This window comes from Bos grunniens, chromosome 4 (genome assembly GCF_055505025.1).
Source record: "Bos grunniens cultivar Pamir isolate PY7600 chromosome 4, Bosgru_T2T1.0, whole genome shotgun sequence".
Lineage (NCBI taxonomy): Eukaryota > Metazoa > Chordata > Mammalia > Artiodactyla > Bovidae > Bos > Bos grunniens.
In genome coordinates this window covers 73,917,166-73,936,343 of record NC_141168.1, presented here as the reverse complement: position 1 = coordinate 73,936,343, position 19,178 = coordinate 73,917,166, and the positions used below count along the sequence as shown (strand labels likewise).

The 19,178-nt window shown below is 37.9% G+C and overlaps 1 protein-coding gene and 1 pseudogene across 44 annotated transcripts in view; both read right to left on the bottom strand.

The window, feature by feature from the left end:
* SRPK2 (SRSF protein kinase 2) overlaps positions 1 to 19,178 on the bottom strand; it is a 239,413-nt gene that overhangs the window by 40,855 nt on the left and 179,380 nt on the right. For all 44 annotated transcript variants that reach the window (XM_086396961.1, XM_086396967.1, XM_086396963.1 and 41 more), the window contains 4 exons: positions 8,036 to 8,144; positions 7,344 to 7,431; positions 7,028 to 7,115; positions 4,476 to 4,582 (listed from right to left, as the gene is read on the bottom strand). In XM_086396961.1, the coding sequence (XP_086253087.1) occupies positions 4,476 to 4,582; positions 7,028 to 7,115; positions 7,344 to 7,431; positions 8,036 to 8,144 (392 nt within the window). The remainder of the gene's footprint in view (positions 1 to 4,475; positions 4,583 to 7,027; positions 7,116 to 7,343; positions 7,432 to 8,035; positions 8,145 to 19,178) is intronic.
* On the bottom strand, positions 3,038 to 3,976 carry LOC147374383 (large ribosomal subunit protein eL8 pseudogene; annotated as a pseudogene).

The following is a 19,178-nucleotide window of genomic DNA, read 5'->3' as shown; positions in this document are numbered from 1 at the left end:
TATTTACAATTCATGGTTGGTGGAATCCATGGATTCAGAAACCTAAGGACACATAGAATTATTTCTGACACCAACACCCAAGTTCTACATCATTCTATACATTGCTTCATGAAAGCCAACAATATTGATCTTCCAGAACATGCAACAGAATGCCACTAAAGGTTTCTACATAAGGATATGAATTATTAAAGTGAAGTGTTACTGAGGACAGTAACTGTCAACAGAATAAACTGAAGTGAAAAGGTGAGGTGATAAGGACCACCAAGGAAGGTGGTGCTGGAAACAAAAAGAATACCACGAGAAACATACATGGCCAGAAGGGATCAATGGTAGGTGACCAGGGGAGAGGGCTGGGTGCAACAGCGATGAGTGAAACACTGTTAGCCACACTGGACTTCGGAGGTGAAGGAGGCCGCACAGTGAAAGAATATTAGAAAGCTGGCCCACTCTGTTGTATCCTGGGGAGTGACAGAGATGAGTGGGTCTATTAATAAAGGATCCTCCTGGAATCAAAAGTACTGAGCCCAGAGGATGACTCAAAGGGAATTCAAACAGAGAGATTATTGCCTGGGGTATATAACAATGTACTACTTTGAGAGATATAAGTTTAGAGGGGGAAAAAATCCAGATTTCATGGTATTTTTCTTAAAGAAAATTAAAGATGGGGTCAAATTAAAGCAAAACAAAGCTTCTATTAACAATGCCTACAAGAACTAAGTGCAGACCACATAAAATCAAAATTCCATCTTGAAATTATTCTAGACCAATAAAATACTACATGAGTTCTTACTCTCTAAGGAGCAGTGTACATAAATTAAAGTGAGGATTACATTCATTAAATCATTTGTTCAGTAAGTATGCATTAAAGTTTCAATACACTTCAAGAACAATTTATTTAGATTTAGAGACACTTTTATTAGCTAAGAATGGCAAGATTTTGGTTTTCCATTCTGGAATACAAAATAAATATTGACAGTTCCTCTGCTAATTCATCTTCTCCCAACACTGCCAAGCTTAAGTTGTGGTGACACCTAAGGCAACAGTAGGGGATGACAGAACCTGTGTGATATACATTCAAGCTGTTATTTCTGAAATTATGTACTTTGTTAAAATATGTAAAACCTGTATCCCAATGTTCACAGCAGCACTATTTATAATAGCCAGGACATGGACACAACCTAGATACCCATCAATAGATGAATGGATGAAGAAGATGTACATATTCAGCAATAAAAAGGAAGGTAACTGAGTCATTTGTAGTGATGTGGATGGACCTAGAGTCTGTTATACAGAGTGAAATAAGTCAGAAAGAGCAAGACAAATATTGTGTATTAATGCATATATAGGAATCTATAAAAATGGTACTGATGAACTTATTTGCAGGGAAGAATAGAGATATAGAGAATGGACTTGTGCACACAGTGGGGGAAGAAGCGGGGGGAGGAACTGAGAGAGTAGCACTGACATTATACACCATACGTGTAAGACAGCTAGTGGGAAGCTGCCGTACGGCGCAGGGAGCTCAGTTCGGTGCACTGTAATGACTAGAGGGGCAGGACGGGGGTGGGGGGAGAGGCTCAGCACGGAGGAGATATATGTATATGTATAGCTGATTCAGGCTGTTGTACAGCAGAAACTAATGCAACACTGTAAAGCAATTATACTCCAATTAAAAAAACTATACTCACATGGTTTCTTAACTTCATATTTAGAAATAAGAATTGTCATAAATAATAAGTTATTTCTTAATGTGCATTTTTTCTTAATTTTAACTACAAGAAAAATAAATGGGTATTTTTCTTCCATCAAAATAAAAAATATGTAAATCTTTCAAGATTTCCAGGATTTATCAGAGATAAAGTAGGAAATTTACATTAGATAACAAATTTTTTCAATATTTTAACTAGATTTCTTTTTTTAAAGTTTAGATTTGACACTAATAGTTATATATACCAAAGGGACATTTGGGGATCAAAAAACTCCAATTAACATTTCCCTTAACATGAATCGTCGTCTAAATCAAAGGAAAGTTATTGTTTTTTTCACTTGAGATGTTAGGCATGTTAAAATAATGAGTTAAAATGCTACTATCTAAAACCTACAAGGGAACAGATATATTAAACAAAAGCTACCCATGGATCCACACCAGGCACACGCACACGCACACTACAGTGTGGGAGTGCAGTCCTCCCGGGTAAGCCAGTATAGCCCCTCTTCTCAAGTACCATCTACAGTGTTAGAAGATACACTGCCAATTTGCAGTACAAAAAAGGCAAAGGTAAATAAAGAGATGAACAACATACTGAATAAACAGAGTGACCTATACACAATTTCAAAAGCAGTATCTAGGGTGCTTTTAACAAAACAAATTCAGGTTCAAATTTTTTTAAAAATTTAAAAACCTACACACATATGCCAACATGCAAATACCTCTACAACTGTCAGGAAGCTTCTTCTTCAGACACTCACATCTTAAAATTCACAATTCCTTAACTGTGAATCATTCCCTGACTCTTTTCTTATTTAAGAATTCTGGATCAAGGTCTATATTTCAGGTATAGAATCTTCAGGCAGATCTAGCTCAAGTTTTAGGCCATGGGACCAAAAAAAGAGAACCAAACCACCTAGTCCTCTTCTCAAGCAAACCAAGCAACCTCCTTGATATTACTTACACTGCAGAAATAGCCACAGATATTATCCATTACATCAGAATAGGTAATCCAGAATAAGACATATCTACAACTTTCCTACCTTAGGCTTTAAGGACAATGAGTCAAAGACTGGTATGTTCCATGCAGAAAACTGCATCTGGGAAACATTCCTAATCAGAAGGAGATCTTCCATGTGTGGATACTTCCATTCTATAAACATCTGCTTAAGTATCATCACTCAAACAGATCCTAACTGAAGGGTTTTTTTTTTTGTCAAGGCAAAAGTACAAATATTCCCTACATAACTTAAGCATTCCTTATATTATCTTTCATTTACCCTTCATCCAAATACTAAGAAATAGCAAATAAAAACAACACATTACATGTTTATCTGTGTTGTTGTTTTTTTTTCCTTTTTTGAAGAATCTTTTTTATTACTTTTATGTACAGAAAACTCAATAGTGTACACTCAGCCCAGCTTGGTGGCCAGTTCTTTGGCCTTTGCCTTTTCCAGCTTGGCAATGCGAGCCACTGACTTCGGCCCCAGGGCATGCCTCCCCAGTGACAACAGATCTCATTGTATCTGCCGTTGTAATTGGTCCTGATGGCTTCCACCAGCTTAGCCAGGGCACTCTTGTCCTTCGAGTTGACTTGTGTGAAGGCTATGGTGGTGCACGTCTTCCTGTGGACCAGGCGCCCCAGCCGGGCCTTGCCCTTGATGATGCAGTAGGGAACCCCCATCTTGTGGCATAGGGCAGGCAGGAAGACCACGAGCTCGATGGGATCCACATCGTGAGCAATCACCAGCAGCTGGGGCTTCTTGTTCTCCACCAGGGTGGTGACAGTGTTGACCCCTGCTAGAAGGACAGGTGGCCTCTTGGTGGGGATGTTGCCTTTCCCGGCAGCTTTCTTCTCAGCTCGGGCCAGCAGCCTCTGCTTCTTCTCTTGCTTTGTCTCTGGTCTGTACTTGTGGGCCAGCTTAAGCAGTTGAGTAGCTGTTTGTCGGTCCAAGGCCTGGGTGAATTGGTTAATTTGTAGGAGGCACTTTCAGCCACTTATAGAGAATAGCCCTTTGCCACTGCAGCCGGATGTAGCGGGGCCATTTGACAAAGCGGGTGAGGTCCCTCTTGGGTTGGATGTCCTGTCCAATGCCAAAATTCTTGGGCCTCTTCTCAAACAGGGGGTTGACCACCTTCTTGACCTCCTGCTTCTTCACCATGGCCGGGGCCGGGGCCACCTTCTTCCCCTTGGCCTTCTTTCCCTTCGGCATCTTGAAGGGCTGGCGTAGAGAGCTATCTGTGTTATCTTTTAAGTGGAACATTTTGTAAATGATATTGGATAAAACAATTTATTTTACTGAATCATTTATGTGAAAAAAGATTCAGATACCAAAAGAAACGTGTGTTTTACATTTACATATTACTCTCTTCATAAGACAGAATAGCTTATCATTAAGTAAATATCAATATAAAATTGATTTAACAAGTTCACAGTGTTAAGCGCTGTAATATATGTATCTTTAAAATGGGAGATATGTGTCTGTGTATGTATTTTTTATTTTTATTTAAAACAAAACAGTAATTTGGGACTTCCCTATCAGTCCAGAGGTTAAGAATCTGCCTTCCAATGCAGGAAATGCCAGCTCAATGCCTGGTTGGGGAACTAAGATCCCATATGCCTTGGGGCTATCTGAGCCTGGGTGCCTCAACTAAAACGCAACACAGCAAAATAAATAAATATTTTTAAACAAACAAACAGTAATTTGTGTGGAAAGGCTGACCAGTTAGGTATATGCAGGATGGGGCTTGAGGTCATAAGTCTCACCTGTCTAATGATGCTCTTCACACAACGTACTGGGAGGCCTTGGTAGTTGGACTTTATGATCCACTTGAGGAGATGGTGGCCAAGCACTTCAAAGACCATGCAGACATCTGGGACAGGGTTAAGGATCATTTCTAGATACATTTCCTGGAGTGACACACTTACTAAAAGCAGAATCACTGTGGTATTTGGCAAAAGAATTAGTTCTTTATAAAGTGTAACATCAATACTATCAATAACAACAAAAGTGTGGAACTTCCCTCATGGTCCAATGGATAAGACTCCATGCTCCCAATTCAGGGGGCACAGATTCGTTCCGTGGTCCAGGAAGTAAGATCCCTCATGCGGCAACTAAGCCTGTGCACCACAACTACAGAGCCCGCATATCACAACGAAGACCGAGCACAGCCAAGATAAATAATTTAAAAAGAAAAAAATGGCTGCTTATTGTTTCTCACCTAAACAGAAAAATCTAACATTTACTAAGTATACTTACTATGTACCATATAGGATTTAATGTGTACTCATAACAATGGGAGAGATGAGGCAAGTAAACCTCAGTGAGTTTAAAGAACCCTTCCTGCCTGACACAGGGTAAAGGTGGCAGAGTCATGATTCGACAATACTTACCTGTGGGCTTGCTCTGTCCAGCACACTCCTCCTGACAATAAGCCTTAACGAAAATGAGCAAGACTGAAACCTCACAGAAACCCATAAGCGAAAGAACGAGAGAATTCGCCCCTCTTAAGTGTCCTGCCTGCCTACCTAAATTTTTATCCAATCATCACATAAAACATTTTATAAAACAGAAATTTACCAAACACAGTAAACTTTTCCTTCAATAATATCTTTCACTGGGTCACTAGATCAAATTCTTAATTACGTTTTTAAGAATGTATGATCACAATTTAGGACATGGCATGGTCATAAGAACAACCTATAATAATGAAATTTCAGGCATCTGTTGTCATTTTTTTAAAAAACAGAAATTCTAGTCAACCACTGGCCCTCCAGAACTATGTCCCATCAAAGTTTCTCATATAAATATAAACATGTCATTCATACAGAAATGAATGGCTCTGAAACCCTTTAGGGCCTATATATAGACTATAAAAAGGTCATTTAATATTTTATGTAATATCTAAATCTATTAAAACCACATCATCATAGTAACTATTGCTTTAAATATCTTTAATAAAAATAAGAAAAATATTTCTACAATACTGGAAAACAAATGTGCTACAGACTTATGTATAGATGATCTAAAATGAGAAGTTCCTTACTATATCCCAAACTCATTAAAAAAAAATGGAAACCAAGGTCTAAACTTAATAGCAGACACAGAGCCACAGCCCAAGGTTTCTAAATTATCACCAGAGTATTCTAAAAGCATTGATAGCCGCTGGAGTGTATATATCAAAAATCAACTCCATTGACCTACAAATTAGGTGTTTCCTCCAAAGAAACTCTCTATCAGCTGTTTTAACAACAACATTCCAAATGTTATGCAAGAGGAAGGGCCGCCCTGCCTACCATAAACAGCCTCACTTGGAGAGCAGGACAGAGGACCAGTTCCATCTTTCCATCTATCAAGAGGGAAGTTAACAGAAAGGATCTTACAGCAAAGGAAGAGGCAACATCAGCAGTCACCAGAATTTGCCAATGTCCTCGAAACCAATCCCTAGAAGAAATATAAAAACCTCCTCAAATCACAAGGTGTGAGGGGAGTGCTTCCCGGAGGAATCAGGACCCAGCAGATGCACAAACAGGATGTCATTCTGGGGTGAAAGCTGGGAGAGGGTTTGCCCTCAGCTTTCTGAAGCTTCAACAGGTCAAACATCAAAATGTTGGATTTGTTCCAAAGATGATAAAGGAAAGAATAAAAGGTCAGGAAGGAGGAAAAGACCCTCTTGACACACTCCTGGCACTCATCCCTCAAAGGACTATGAATACACAGTCCAGTATTCCTGAACCTTGGGAAATGAAGGCATTGCCTAGGTCAATCACACAAAGAGCTAACTCAGAGGATCCAATACTAGAATATGGAAACAGCATTTTGGAAACTAAAGACATTATTTCTTCTCTCCAGTTGTGCCAACAACACTAAGCTACAGGTTACTCTGCTGTCACTACCACTCCTGGGCTATCCTTTAGTAATGCCCCAGGCAGAAGGAGAAAATAACTCCTTCCACACCCATTCACCCTGCTGAGCCTCACCTCCAAAACTACTAAGCGTGCAAACAACTGACCAGAAGCAAGAAAAAAAGAGGTCATGAGATGCCCTTGCTCCACTTGTAAGACACATTTCTTCTCCAAAACTAGAAGGCTGCCATATTCAAAAAGCAAAAGGAACAACTCATCTTTATAATTAAGAAGCTTTCATCTTTCAAAAATCATATAATACGGTGACACTAGAGGTTTCATGTGGAGAGTGATGCAGCAGAGCAAACAGAAGTTTATAAGTGCTTAAAATATTTACATTTTTTTTAATTGAGAAGAAAAACTAGAATATTAATTCAGCCATTAAGCAGCAACAGAACTGTCAGAAAGGATACGTATTCCATTCATGCCTGAAATCTTGAAGTCATCTATAAGCTGCACTACCATGTCTTTATTTGGGTCACTGGGATCACTTTCTCGAACCTAGAGAAAGAAAGAAAAATTCAAGAACAGAAGTGTTTAAGACTGAAAGTCATTTCCACTATACCAACCAAAACTATTTTAATAAAAGAAAATTTTTAAAAAATAAAAGATTCAGTATTTGAATTTCTAAATAATAAATTCAATTACTTTCGTAAAATTCAGAAAAACTTCTCTGTAAAATTTTGTCATTAACCTTTCTTATATCATTCACGTATTTGTAGTACTTACACATTTGAGCAATTTTATTTCATCCAAGGCTGTCTCTGTATAATGCTGGGCACTTTTTACAACTTTCATTGCAACAAATCTTTTTCCCCTTTGAAAAAATACATTAAAAAATATTAACAGCAGAAGTGTTAACTGTAACAACTAATAAACTAGACTAATAAACTAAACATTATAATGAACTCTAATAAGCTCTAATTAATAGAAACTTTTAATACTTTCCTTTAAAATAGTACTTTTCAAATTGTGGGCCCAGAGTTAAGCAGTGGCTTCATGGTAGATCTTTTTTGCTTTTTGTTTCTGTTCTGTCCTCATAAAAATATGGCACACTAGATAAATATCAGAGTTCATCGTCACATATGGTTAAGATCAAGTATTGTTCTAAAACTTTTATTTCAATTTACACACACTACACATGTGTATGTGTACTATAAGAAGACAGTTTCATATTATGGATCATAGCTTAAAAAAAAAGTTAAAACCCACGAATTTGAAAGGTATATATGTTATTATTTTATATTTGAAATGTTTTTCTGGTATGGATGAATTACTATATGACTTGAGTATGGTGCAATTACAAAGAATAAGTCTCAGATATAAAAGCAGAAGAAAGTTAATATTTAAATAGCTTGTTATAAAATAAAGATGTTGAACCAGACCAGGAATTAACAGCACAGACGACCAGGAGCACTTACTGCATATCCCAGCACAGCCAGACAGTAGAGAAGTGGCCCCATCCTAGCTTCCTAATAACATGGTACCGGCCATTGAAGAGGTCTCCAATTTTCACTGGATGATAGCCACCTATGATTGTTTAAAAAAAAAAAAAAAGAAAATTTTTTTTCTTTTTTTTTTTTTTTTCAGAAAAATAGTAATAGAAACACTTTCTTCCTTATCAGTTCATACCAGTAAATAAATCTCTAAATAGTAAAATTGGATTTGAAACATGTTTAATAATATAACATTTTTTCAAGAGCATCTTTCATCAGGAGAAAAATGCCCTATGTCTTTCTTTCAGGCTTCTTCATTTTTTAAAAACTTACCTTAAAATAGCAATGAACCAACCCAACACACCGTAACAGTAACTGGAGGTTTTAAAGTCTAGGTGCATATACTATGTATATTCCAACTCTGGACATTTCTAACAAGTTAAATGCACATCTTTTGGGGTCAGTGTAACACAACTCACCAAAACAAAGGATGTGTACTCAGCATAGTTCTGCATACCAATAAGGAAGTATACGATATATGACAATTTACCCACCAAAACAACTCGCTTCTCTCACCACTTGTCCTCAACCTCATGCTCCTGCCAGGAAACAGGTTGGAGAGCAAGAGAGAGCACTCAGTGTTAAGGTGGGCTTGGGGAGGTAAGAATGCTTCATAGGCGTCTACATGACCTCACTTTGCATTGTAAATAAGATGATCGGGGTACAAAGTAGCATGCCTAATATGATACCATTTTGGTGAAACACACAAGAAAAAGTCTGGAAAGATAAAGATATTTAGCAGCAAACATCTCTGGATTATAAAATTACTCTTTTATTCTTTTTATCTCTATTTTATTTTTTTCCTCTATCTTTTCCAATTTTTTTCCTAAAAAAAGAAAAAAAAAAACTTTTCTACATTTTATTCTTTAATATCTACTGCTTCTTTTTTAATTGCAAAGATGTTCTCATTTTTTAAATCTTCAGAATTCTTACAAATCCCTCAAGAAAGGTAAGGATGGTTCATGCCTAGGGTTCGTGCTCAGAACAGGAAGCATCTAAACCACACCCTCAATATATCTGTAGGAGGGCAGGAGTAGTAGTTCAAGAAGTATTATAAATGTTATCATTATTTAAATTGCGTTGAATTATTAAAGCAGGAATTTAACTAGATAAGAACTTTCTATGAACTTTCAAAGTCTATAACAACATTTGGGGCAAAAGAAGAACTGAAATGAAAGATAATAAATTAGGAATAAAACATAACAAATTATTAAATGAATGAATGGGTAACTAAATTTATTGTGGTCATCATTTCTCAATATATACATGTCAAGCCATTAGGCTGTACTGCTTAAACTCACACAGTGTTTAAGTCAATTCTATTTCAATAAAACTGGAAGAAAAAATGTCTTATTACTTACATACAAGGCTACACCAAATTCAAGTGGGCTCTGAGTTCACAACAGTGTTTAAATCATTCAAATTAACAATGAAAAGGAGGAAAAGAAATTGAATACTATTCAAGTAAACTAGGGATACTGTGCTAAGCACTGTATTTCCAAAATCATGATCCACTGAAACAAAAGTAAACTGAAACATGTGTTGCAGACCTTCCACAATGCGAGCAAGCAGGGGTGAGGAAGGAGGAAGGGAGGAGAAGTTCTGTCTGAGAAATGCTAAGCTGAACAAAGAGAGTAAATTTCTTGACCAAAGGGGTCCTCAGAGCCCAGTGTCTTAACACACATTGGGAACCTCCAAGAGCAGAGAAGATGCTACAAATTCCAGACACACAAAACCATTTCGTCAAGAAACTAGACACATTTTGCAGCACAAAGTATTTAGGAAACACTGATGTCTACTGTTTCTTACAACCACTCAGAGCAGACAGTGTAATTTCTACACTGCTGAACTGGACAAAAGTCTCAGGGACCATAAGTAGCTGGTTCAGGGCTGGAAGTTGGGTCTGACTCCAAAGCATGCTTTGTTCACCAGTAAGAAATGCATTCCATTTTTAATACCCAGAGGACTGTTTCCCAGTCTTATTACACGGGAACATTTGATAGCTTAATTGAAAGCTATTTACCATTTAATTGCATATTATCGCTAACATGAAAGATTCTAAATTTAAAACTAATTTAATTATGTGTAAAGAGAAGAAACCTGTACCACTACTGTATGTTTCAGATGTGAATTCCTGAACAGCCAGGGTGGGTTCATGTGAGCTACAGTCAACGGGCACTATTTCCAGTAATAATCACAGCAGAAGCGCATCTGTTCCTTTTCTCAATAGGACTGAAAGTTGAAGAAATTACTAGCATGGTCCCATTATCTCAGGAGCCCTTACACTAAGAATACTATGCAAAAAAAAAGGCCAACTAAACAAGAGGGGCATAAAAGTAAATCTTAAAACAAAAATATAAAAACAACTGAAAGTATCAAACATATCCTAACTTTTTTCTTTTTGGCCTTGCCACGCAGCATACAAAATCTTAGCTCTGATCCTAATTTTTATTTTGAAAATTGATGTACACAATTTCAAATCTGAGTCCATGCATTCTCAAATCCTAATTTCCTGATTTCTACAGGAAGCAACAGTCTTTCCAAACATTTTTCAGTCTCCTCTCACAGAATGGTAACTCTCAGTCTGCCAAGAGGGTGGAGCACATCTTCGCACAGCAGACCTCACCAACTGCCTCAGCATCCAGGGAATTAAGAGAAAATGAGTTCTCTTCTCCACTTCCCTGCAATGAGCAAACAATACATACCATGATGGCTACTAGCAGAGGAAACCCTGTGTCCTACACAACACTGTCCACACAAAAGGAATCCTGAGAACAGTCAAAGGCTAGACAAGGCCCCCTCCTTCTGCTTCTTCACCAGCATTCAGTACAGGAGCACAGGGTAACAGCAGTGCCACACAAGGACCCTGCTGACGGCATCAGGTAGAGAACCAGAAAGGGTCCAGCAATGGATGACTCCCTTGACTTAGGGGTTTGGCTGATACAACTGTACTTCATGACTTACACTATTTATTATAAATCATGCATTCATCACTTAAAAGTTTTCCTTTTATTCTTCATTAAAAAAAAAAAAAACAAACTTGGCCATGTCACCCATCTTGGAGGATCTTAAATTCCCTGAACAAGGACTGAACCCACACCCTCGGCAGTAGTCTTAACCACAGGACCTCCAGGGAATTTCCCAAAGTTTTCCTTTTAGTCTTTAAAAATATATATTAGATTGGATTACAAATACAAGCGAGCAAGAATGGATTGTTAAGCAATTTTTAAGTCCACTCCGATTCCTATCTCCCAAGCACACCCAAAAAACTATAACTAAAGCTCTACCTGCACCATTTATTAGGAAAGCTTCAAAAGAAACAATTCTGAAACTATCCTTCTCAGCTATCTGGGGCGAACTGTTGGCCAGGATAAAGATGACTCCCTTTTCCTTGCTGAGCACAAGACAGGTTCAATTTGAACAGTGAATCAAAAGTTCAGAACTCTCTCATAGACAAAAGCCTGGAAGAATTTTCAGCAAACTATTTTCTAGCAAAAAATATTAAGTATCATTTTTTTCACTGACCCTAGTTTCTTAGCCCTCTGATGGTGATGTAACAAATTAAACAACATATTAAAAGGATAATACATCATGTTCAAGTAGGGAGTATTCCAGGAATTAAAAGTTGTTTAATATTAAAAAATCAATAGATGTAATTCACCACAAATAACACACCAAAAGAGCAAAAACTATATATCAGATCAACAAGCACACAAAAAATACTTCACGATATTCAACATGCATTCCTGATGAAAATTCTCAACAAAGCAGGACAAAAAGAACATCTATGAAAAATCTACAGATAACATCAGTCCTAACTGTGAAAGAATGAATGCTTTAACTGTTAAAATCAGGAACAAGGTGAGTGAGACTACTCTCCCTACTTTTATTCTACACTGGCCTGAAAGCTCTGGTCAGCACACCTGGGCAAAATAAACGGAAAGGGAGATGTAAAACTATCTGTAACCTAAGAGGCCCTTATGGGGCCTTCCTGGGACAGACCCCTCCCCTATATCCTGTGCCACAACTCTTCTCTGAAGTACCCAGATAATAGTACCTCAAGCATATACCTAAGATTTTCAGATGCTAAAACCACCACCAAATGTCAGAAATTAACTACTTGATGATCAAGAGCAGGTAGCCCCCAGACTCATTGGTGCCTAAGGCGTGGTCACCATCAACCAACCACAGAACTGTGCGTGAGGAGATCACACACCCTGGGACAGCCTGGCCTTGCCCTGCCTTTAAATATATGCTTTGCTGAAATCCCTCAGGGAATTCAGAGTTTTCTGAAGCACAAGGACCTGAAGTCTCCCTGCTCAGCCCTGCAATAAACCTTTCTCTACTTGAAACTCTGTTTCAGTCTGTTTGGTCTCACTGTTGTGTGGAGCACATGAACTTGCTTGTGTTCAGTAACATATCTCTATTCATAGACAACTTGAATGGCAATAGGAAAAGGTGAAGGAATCTACAAAAAGGTTACTAAAACTACTGAGTAAGAGAATAGGAGGATAGAAGCTCAAGATGTAACAACTGTATTTCTAGATATCAGCAATAAACAATGAGAAACTGAAATGTTAAAAATATAATGATACTTTGGACTACCCTGGTGGCTCGGTGGATAAGAATCCACCTGCCAATACAGGAGATATGTGTTCAATCCCTGGTCTGAGAAGACCCCACATACCACGAAGTAACTAAGCCCATGCACCTAGAGCCCTAGTTCCGCAATAAGAGAAGCTACCACAACGAGAAGGCTCCACTTGGCGCAACTAGAGAAAGCTGTGTGAATGAACGAAAACCCAGAGCAACCAAAAACTAAATAAATTTTTAAAAAAGATAAATCACAAAGACATAATCCTAATATATATATATAGATAGATAGATAAATACTGAGGAATAAATCTAACCAAAGATGGGAAAGGGATCTCCCCTGGTGATCCAGTGGCTAGGACTCAGTGTTTTCACTTCTGTGGCCCAGTTGCAATCCCTAGTCAGAGAACTAAGATCCTATAAGCCACACAGTGTGGCCCAAACAATAAAAATTTTAAAAAATAAGAAAAGGATTAAAGCAGCATAATAACCAATGTAATAGCAAATGCTAATTGCCTTAAATTTAAAAAGGAAAAAAGCATAAACAAAGTCATTTCTTAAGACAATTAAATAGATGAAATGCAGGGATTCCCCAAATTATTCTTTAAAATTACTTTATGTTTGAGAATTTCCATAATAAAAAAGAATGCCATTTTTCAACCTGACTCTTGCTCATTCCAAATGTGTGGTGGTGTGAGGAGCTGTCTGGATGACCAGGCAATCCCAGAGCAGGTGGAGACAGGCTCCAGCCACTGGGGCAGGGGAGACAGGCTCTGTCGCAGGCCTGGATAATGGGTGGGACCCCAGATGCTCAGAAACAAACTCTAAAAAGCAGGTTAAAGGGGAAAATAAATGAAAAACCTGCTCAGGGCCCACTCTAGACTCTTGTTTATGATACCATCTAAGGCAAACAACACTGGGATGCTCTATCACCATTTCTACTGAACGTGTATGTGTGTTGGTAGTGGTGGGGGGTGGGGGGGTTGTTACACACACTAGTCCACAATCACCCAGGATGGAAGCATTAGTCAGGATTAGAATCAAGCTCTGCCAGATTCCAAACACTGTGCTCTTTCTATTATGATAAAGTAGTCACCCGTCAGCTAAAATAGTCAGTTCACTCAGTTGTGTCCAACACTTTGTGACCCATGGACTTCAGCACGCCAGGCTTCCCTGTCCATCACCAACTCCCAGAGCTTGCTCAAACTCACGTCCATCATGTTGGTGATGCCATCCAACCATCTCATCCTCTGTCGTCCCCGTCTCCTCCTGCCTTCAATCTTTCCCAGCATCAGGGTCTTTTCCATTGAGTCAGTTCTTTACATCAGGTGACCAAAGTATTGGAGTTTCAGCTTCAACATCAGTCCTTCCAATGAATATTCAGGACTGATTTCCTTTAGAATGGACTGGTTGGATCTCCTTGCAGTCCAAGGGACTCTCAAGAGTCTTCTCCAACACCACAGTTCAAAAGCATCAATTCTTTGGTGCTCAGCTTTCTTTACGGTCCAACTCTCACATCCATACATGACTACTGGAAAAACCATAGCTTTGACTAGATGGACTTTGTTGGTAAAGTAATGTCTCTGCCTTGTTAATATGCTGTCTAGGTTGGTCATAGCTTTTCTTCCAAGGAGTAAGCGTCTTTTAATTTCATGGCTGCAGACACCATCTGCAGTGATTTTGGAGCCCCCCAAAATTAAGTCTGTCACTGTTTCCATTGTTTACCCATCAATTTGCCATGAAGTGATGGGACTGGATATCATGATTTTAGTTTTCTGAATGTTGAGTTTTAAGCCAACATTTTCACTCTCCTTTTTCACTTTCATCAACAGACTCTTAAGTTCTTCTTCCTTTCTGCCATAAAGGTGGTGTCATCTGTATATCTGAGGTTATTGATATTTCTCCCAGCAATCTTGATTCCAGCTTGTGCTTCATCCAGCCCAGCATTTCACATGATGTACTCTGCATGTAAGTTAAATAAGCAGGGTGACAATATACAGCCTTGACGTATTCCTTTCTTGACTTGGAACCAGTCTATTGTTCCATGTCCAGTTCTAACTGTCACTTCTTGACCTGCATAGCTAAAATATGTACCCCTTTTCCTTATGATGATTTAAGTATGAATTAACTGTATGGAATTGTGAATGAATACAGAAAAACTCTTATATAAAATAGAAACTGGCATTTTAAGCAGAATGGATTTTCTCAATACAAGAAGTTGTAAATGGTTCATCAATGTTACATAAGTATCTATTGTAATTGACCTTAATAAACAAAATTTTTGAACCATTCTTTAGTAACCATGATTTTCAGGTTATAAAACAAATAAGAAAATAGATTACTGCTTTAAAATCATATCATACACAAACTTCTTAATGTTTGACAGTCATATCATACATAACAGTTCTAAGAAATATGTTTGTAGGGTATATCAACTAAAAATTTGTTGAAATTAGGAAACACTATTTTCCTTAGTAATTTAAAGTAAAGTTGAGATTATATGAACCTCAGTAGAAACACTAATAATAATGCTGAATATAAAAAGGCAGGGACTCCCTGGCAGTTCAATGGTTAAGACTGTGCTTCCACCGAGGGGGCACAGTGTCTTATCCCTTGTCTGGGAATAAGACCCCGTGGCTCCTCATGCCACAAAGTGGCATGGACACACACACACACACACACACACAAAGCAGGATGTGTAAATGTATAAAAAATAGCCCAAGAAATCTATCCCTAAATAAGCAATTATGAAGCCTATGACACAACTGCTAAACTCCCTTCTGACTGGGGGAGATTCAATAGGGAAAACTTATTTAAATACTCTTGAATGTAGATTAATCTGTTATTACATCAACTATTTCCTGTAACACTAATAAATGGGAGAGGGCTGTAGAGGGAAAACAAGAGCAGAGACAAATGTTCCAGAGACAAAGGATCCTTATTTATCTATGACCTTAAAAAGATAAATATGACAGATGGAGAAACAATTTTTGCAGTTGAGCTACGGTGATTGCAGTAAACAGAATAAGAGACCTTGAACATTTGAAATGTTAATACAAAGGCCAACAAATAATTTCAGGCCTTTGCCTCCTTATCAATTACTTGTACAGACTTGTGCCTAAATTCAGGGATGCTGACTTGGAACCACAGCAGTAGCATTTACTCATTAAGTGACACTGAGTAAATTATCTCTCTGGGTATTTGCCCCTACACCTCACTTTCTCAAAACCATATCTGGGCACATATTACGTGCTCCGTAAGTGTTGACTACTGTTTCACCACTACCCAAACCCACTGTGACTAATGACACAGATTGTGAGTCAGAGGCCACGCTCTGTCTATGAGATCTAATCCCTTGAATCTAAGAAGACTCTTGAAAGTGTGTTGTAGAAGACTCTTTAGAGTCCCTTGGATTGCAAGGAGATCAAAGCAGTCAATCCTAAAGGAAATCAATCCTGAATATTCATTGGAAGGACAGATGATGAAGCTGAAGCTCCAATACTTTGGCCATCTGATGCGAAGAGCTGACTCATTGGAAAAGACCCTGATGCTGGTAAAGACTGAGGGCAGGAGGAGAAGGGGATGACAAAGGATGGAATGGTTGGATGGCATCACTGATACGATGGATATGAATCTGAGCAAGTTCTGGGAGTTGGTGATGGACAGGGAAGCCTGGCGTGCTGAAGTCCATGGGGCTGCAAAGAGTCACACACGACTGAACTGAACTGAGGCCAGCGTTAAGAGTACTGTCTATAGCACTTAAGATGGTACAACTAACTGACCCAAAGTGAAAAAGGAAGGAAAAGAAACTAACTCATCTTTTCTCTTTTTATTGAAGTATAACTGATCTACAACATTATGTTAGTTGAAGGCACAGAACACAATGATTTGATATTTCTACATAAAACAAAATGGCCACATGACAGTTAACTCACCTTTTTATTAATGACTTATCCAAAGGTTGAAATATTCTTATAAGAGAATCAAGACATTCAGCAGTCAAGTTTAATGTCACCTCCCAAGAGATAAGGCTGTGGCTTCTCTGCTAGGCACCCTGGGTGCCCTCCCCACCCCCGCCAAACTGGCTACTTTGCTGCGACCAGCCCTGTGAGGCCTCCCAACAACCACCTGAGCAGGCAAGAGCAGGGAAACGAAGCAGATCCTTTGGGACTGTCAAACTTTCAGCTGACAGTAGCCCCAGCTCATGATTTGACTGCAATGTCATGAGAGAACCAGATCCACATCAACAAAATTTTGGCATATTTTTTGAAGAGACACACTGATGGTCTTTGTGAAGAGCCATGAGAGCAGTTGTACAATTCCAGACTTTTATTATTTGTGAAAAGCAATTTAACAAGACAGGATATCCTTAAAGATATAATTTTCTCTTAGACTAGATGGGAGAAAAATGAACTAATAATCTAAATGTAAAATTGTATCATATAAAAACACTACCAAGAGAATGGCATATATGAAAAATTATATTTGTCACACTGCAAAATCAAAATGTGTAGTAGTAAGTAAGTAAATAAGTAAGTAAGTAAGTAAATCTTTCTTACGAACTAGTAAGAAAGATATTGAGCTATGAAAATGTCCATAAGATGCTGAACATAACGATCAGGGGATCTACAAACATTTCAGGGGCAGAAGTGCACTAACAGCTCCATATGTTTGCAAAATTAGAATCTGCTTCTAAACAGCATAAAATAAAAATAAGGATTCCTTCTGCTTTTATGATCAATAATCTAGATTTCTTCTCCTTTTAGTACTGTAACTTTAGAGCAATAAGTAAATGTTTAAAAAAATACACCGAAAATTGACAGAAAAGAGCTTCAAAGAAAACAGAGCTCACAGTGGAAATGCAATTCACATCGTGGGGGTCAAGCCAGAATCTCAAAGCCCAATCTCTACATTCTATAGTCTAGAGCAGTCCTGAATCATTTCTAAATCCAGTGAAAAAGGCTTTAGAGAAAAGCATTTTAAATATACCCTGGTGGGCAGGTGGGGTGGGTGGGTTATTGGCAGGAGTTCTTAAAATGCACAGGAGTTACCATCAGATCAGATTGCTAGTGGCCGTTTTCAAGTGGTCCAGTCTACAGATTTACTTGACTCTCTAATTTGAGTTACGGACTTTTTTTCTCAAACATACACATACAACTAAGTGTTCAATTTCACTGAAGGTATTCTGAGTATATAAATACTCTACAAATCTTAGAATTTACAATTAAAGATAGTTAATGGACACACTTCGTATCCATTGCCAATATTTTCTATTGTTTAAGTACACAGTGCCAGTCACAGCCATTTGTCTTATCAATGTATCTTTGACAGAGGAATCAACCATTGCTCCAATAAAGGTATTATAAAATTTACTTGCACTGACCTCTTGCCCAAATGTTGCTGTACAAAAGCTTGATAATAATCTGACTTTTAACCCCTGATGAGTCTACCTGCCTAAAAAAATTTATCACTACATCAAACAAGCTAAGGCTGCAATGTTCACCGGGTTTTACAATGATTTTCATAGCTTTAATGTCTTCCTTCTTATTCTTAGCCTTATCTTTACTTGCTTGGTAGGCAGAGGAAGAGTAAACAGACATTATTTGAGATCTTAACAGGGGGTTTCCTCCACAGTAAACATGAGCCTTAGTACATGAACTTGGACACTTCATGTGAACTCAAAGACTTGGGGCTCATTTCTCAGTTCTTAATTATGTTCTGGATAAGCAAAAATAAAATATATTGAATTATGAACTGGGGAGACAAAGGATCTTGCAATGAGAACTGGATAAAAGTAGAGTTTAGAAATCAGAAGATACCTGAGAAATATTGAGATTTCTTTCACAACTAAAAACAAAATAAAACATTCTTTTAGGAACAAAAATATTTTTAAAATAAAAGAACTGACAACACTTACCTGTCCATATAAAAGCAAAGGACATAATTATACACTCAGACATCAAAATACAGCTGAAAGACTAAGTTCCTTCAATAAGTTAAGACCTATTGTTATTTCATACTTCTACCGTTCATGAATGAGCAGGTTTAATCACAGCACACAGCAACATCTAACTCATCCACACAACTACAGGCATGTTCCCAGGTGTACGTCATACCTCTTGTAAACAATGAAGAATAATTCATTGTGAATTATCCAAATTCTTATTATTTCTAAAGGAATTTAAAAAACAGGAAAAGAACATGGGTCTTATAGATGAGTGACTACAAATGCAGTAAGTAAAAGTGCTTTGACATATAAATGAAAAACAGAACTGCTTTCCAAGCCTCATTCTAAAGCCCCACCTAGTTTTACAATTCAAGAGTAATTATCATTTTCCAGTTTAATCATCATCAGAAAACCTAACTCATGTACCAGCTTGTGCGTATTCCTACGGTAAGTACCCAACATAGCAAGTTAGATACAGTCAGTGGGCTTTAGATCTTATAATCTGCACCAGACAAAAAGCCTATTAGA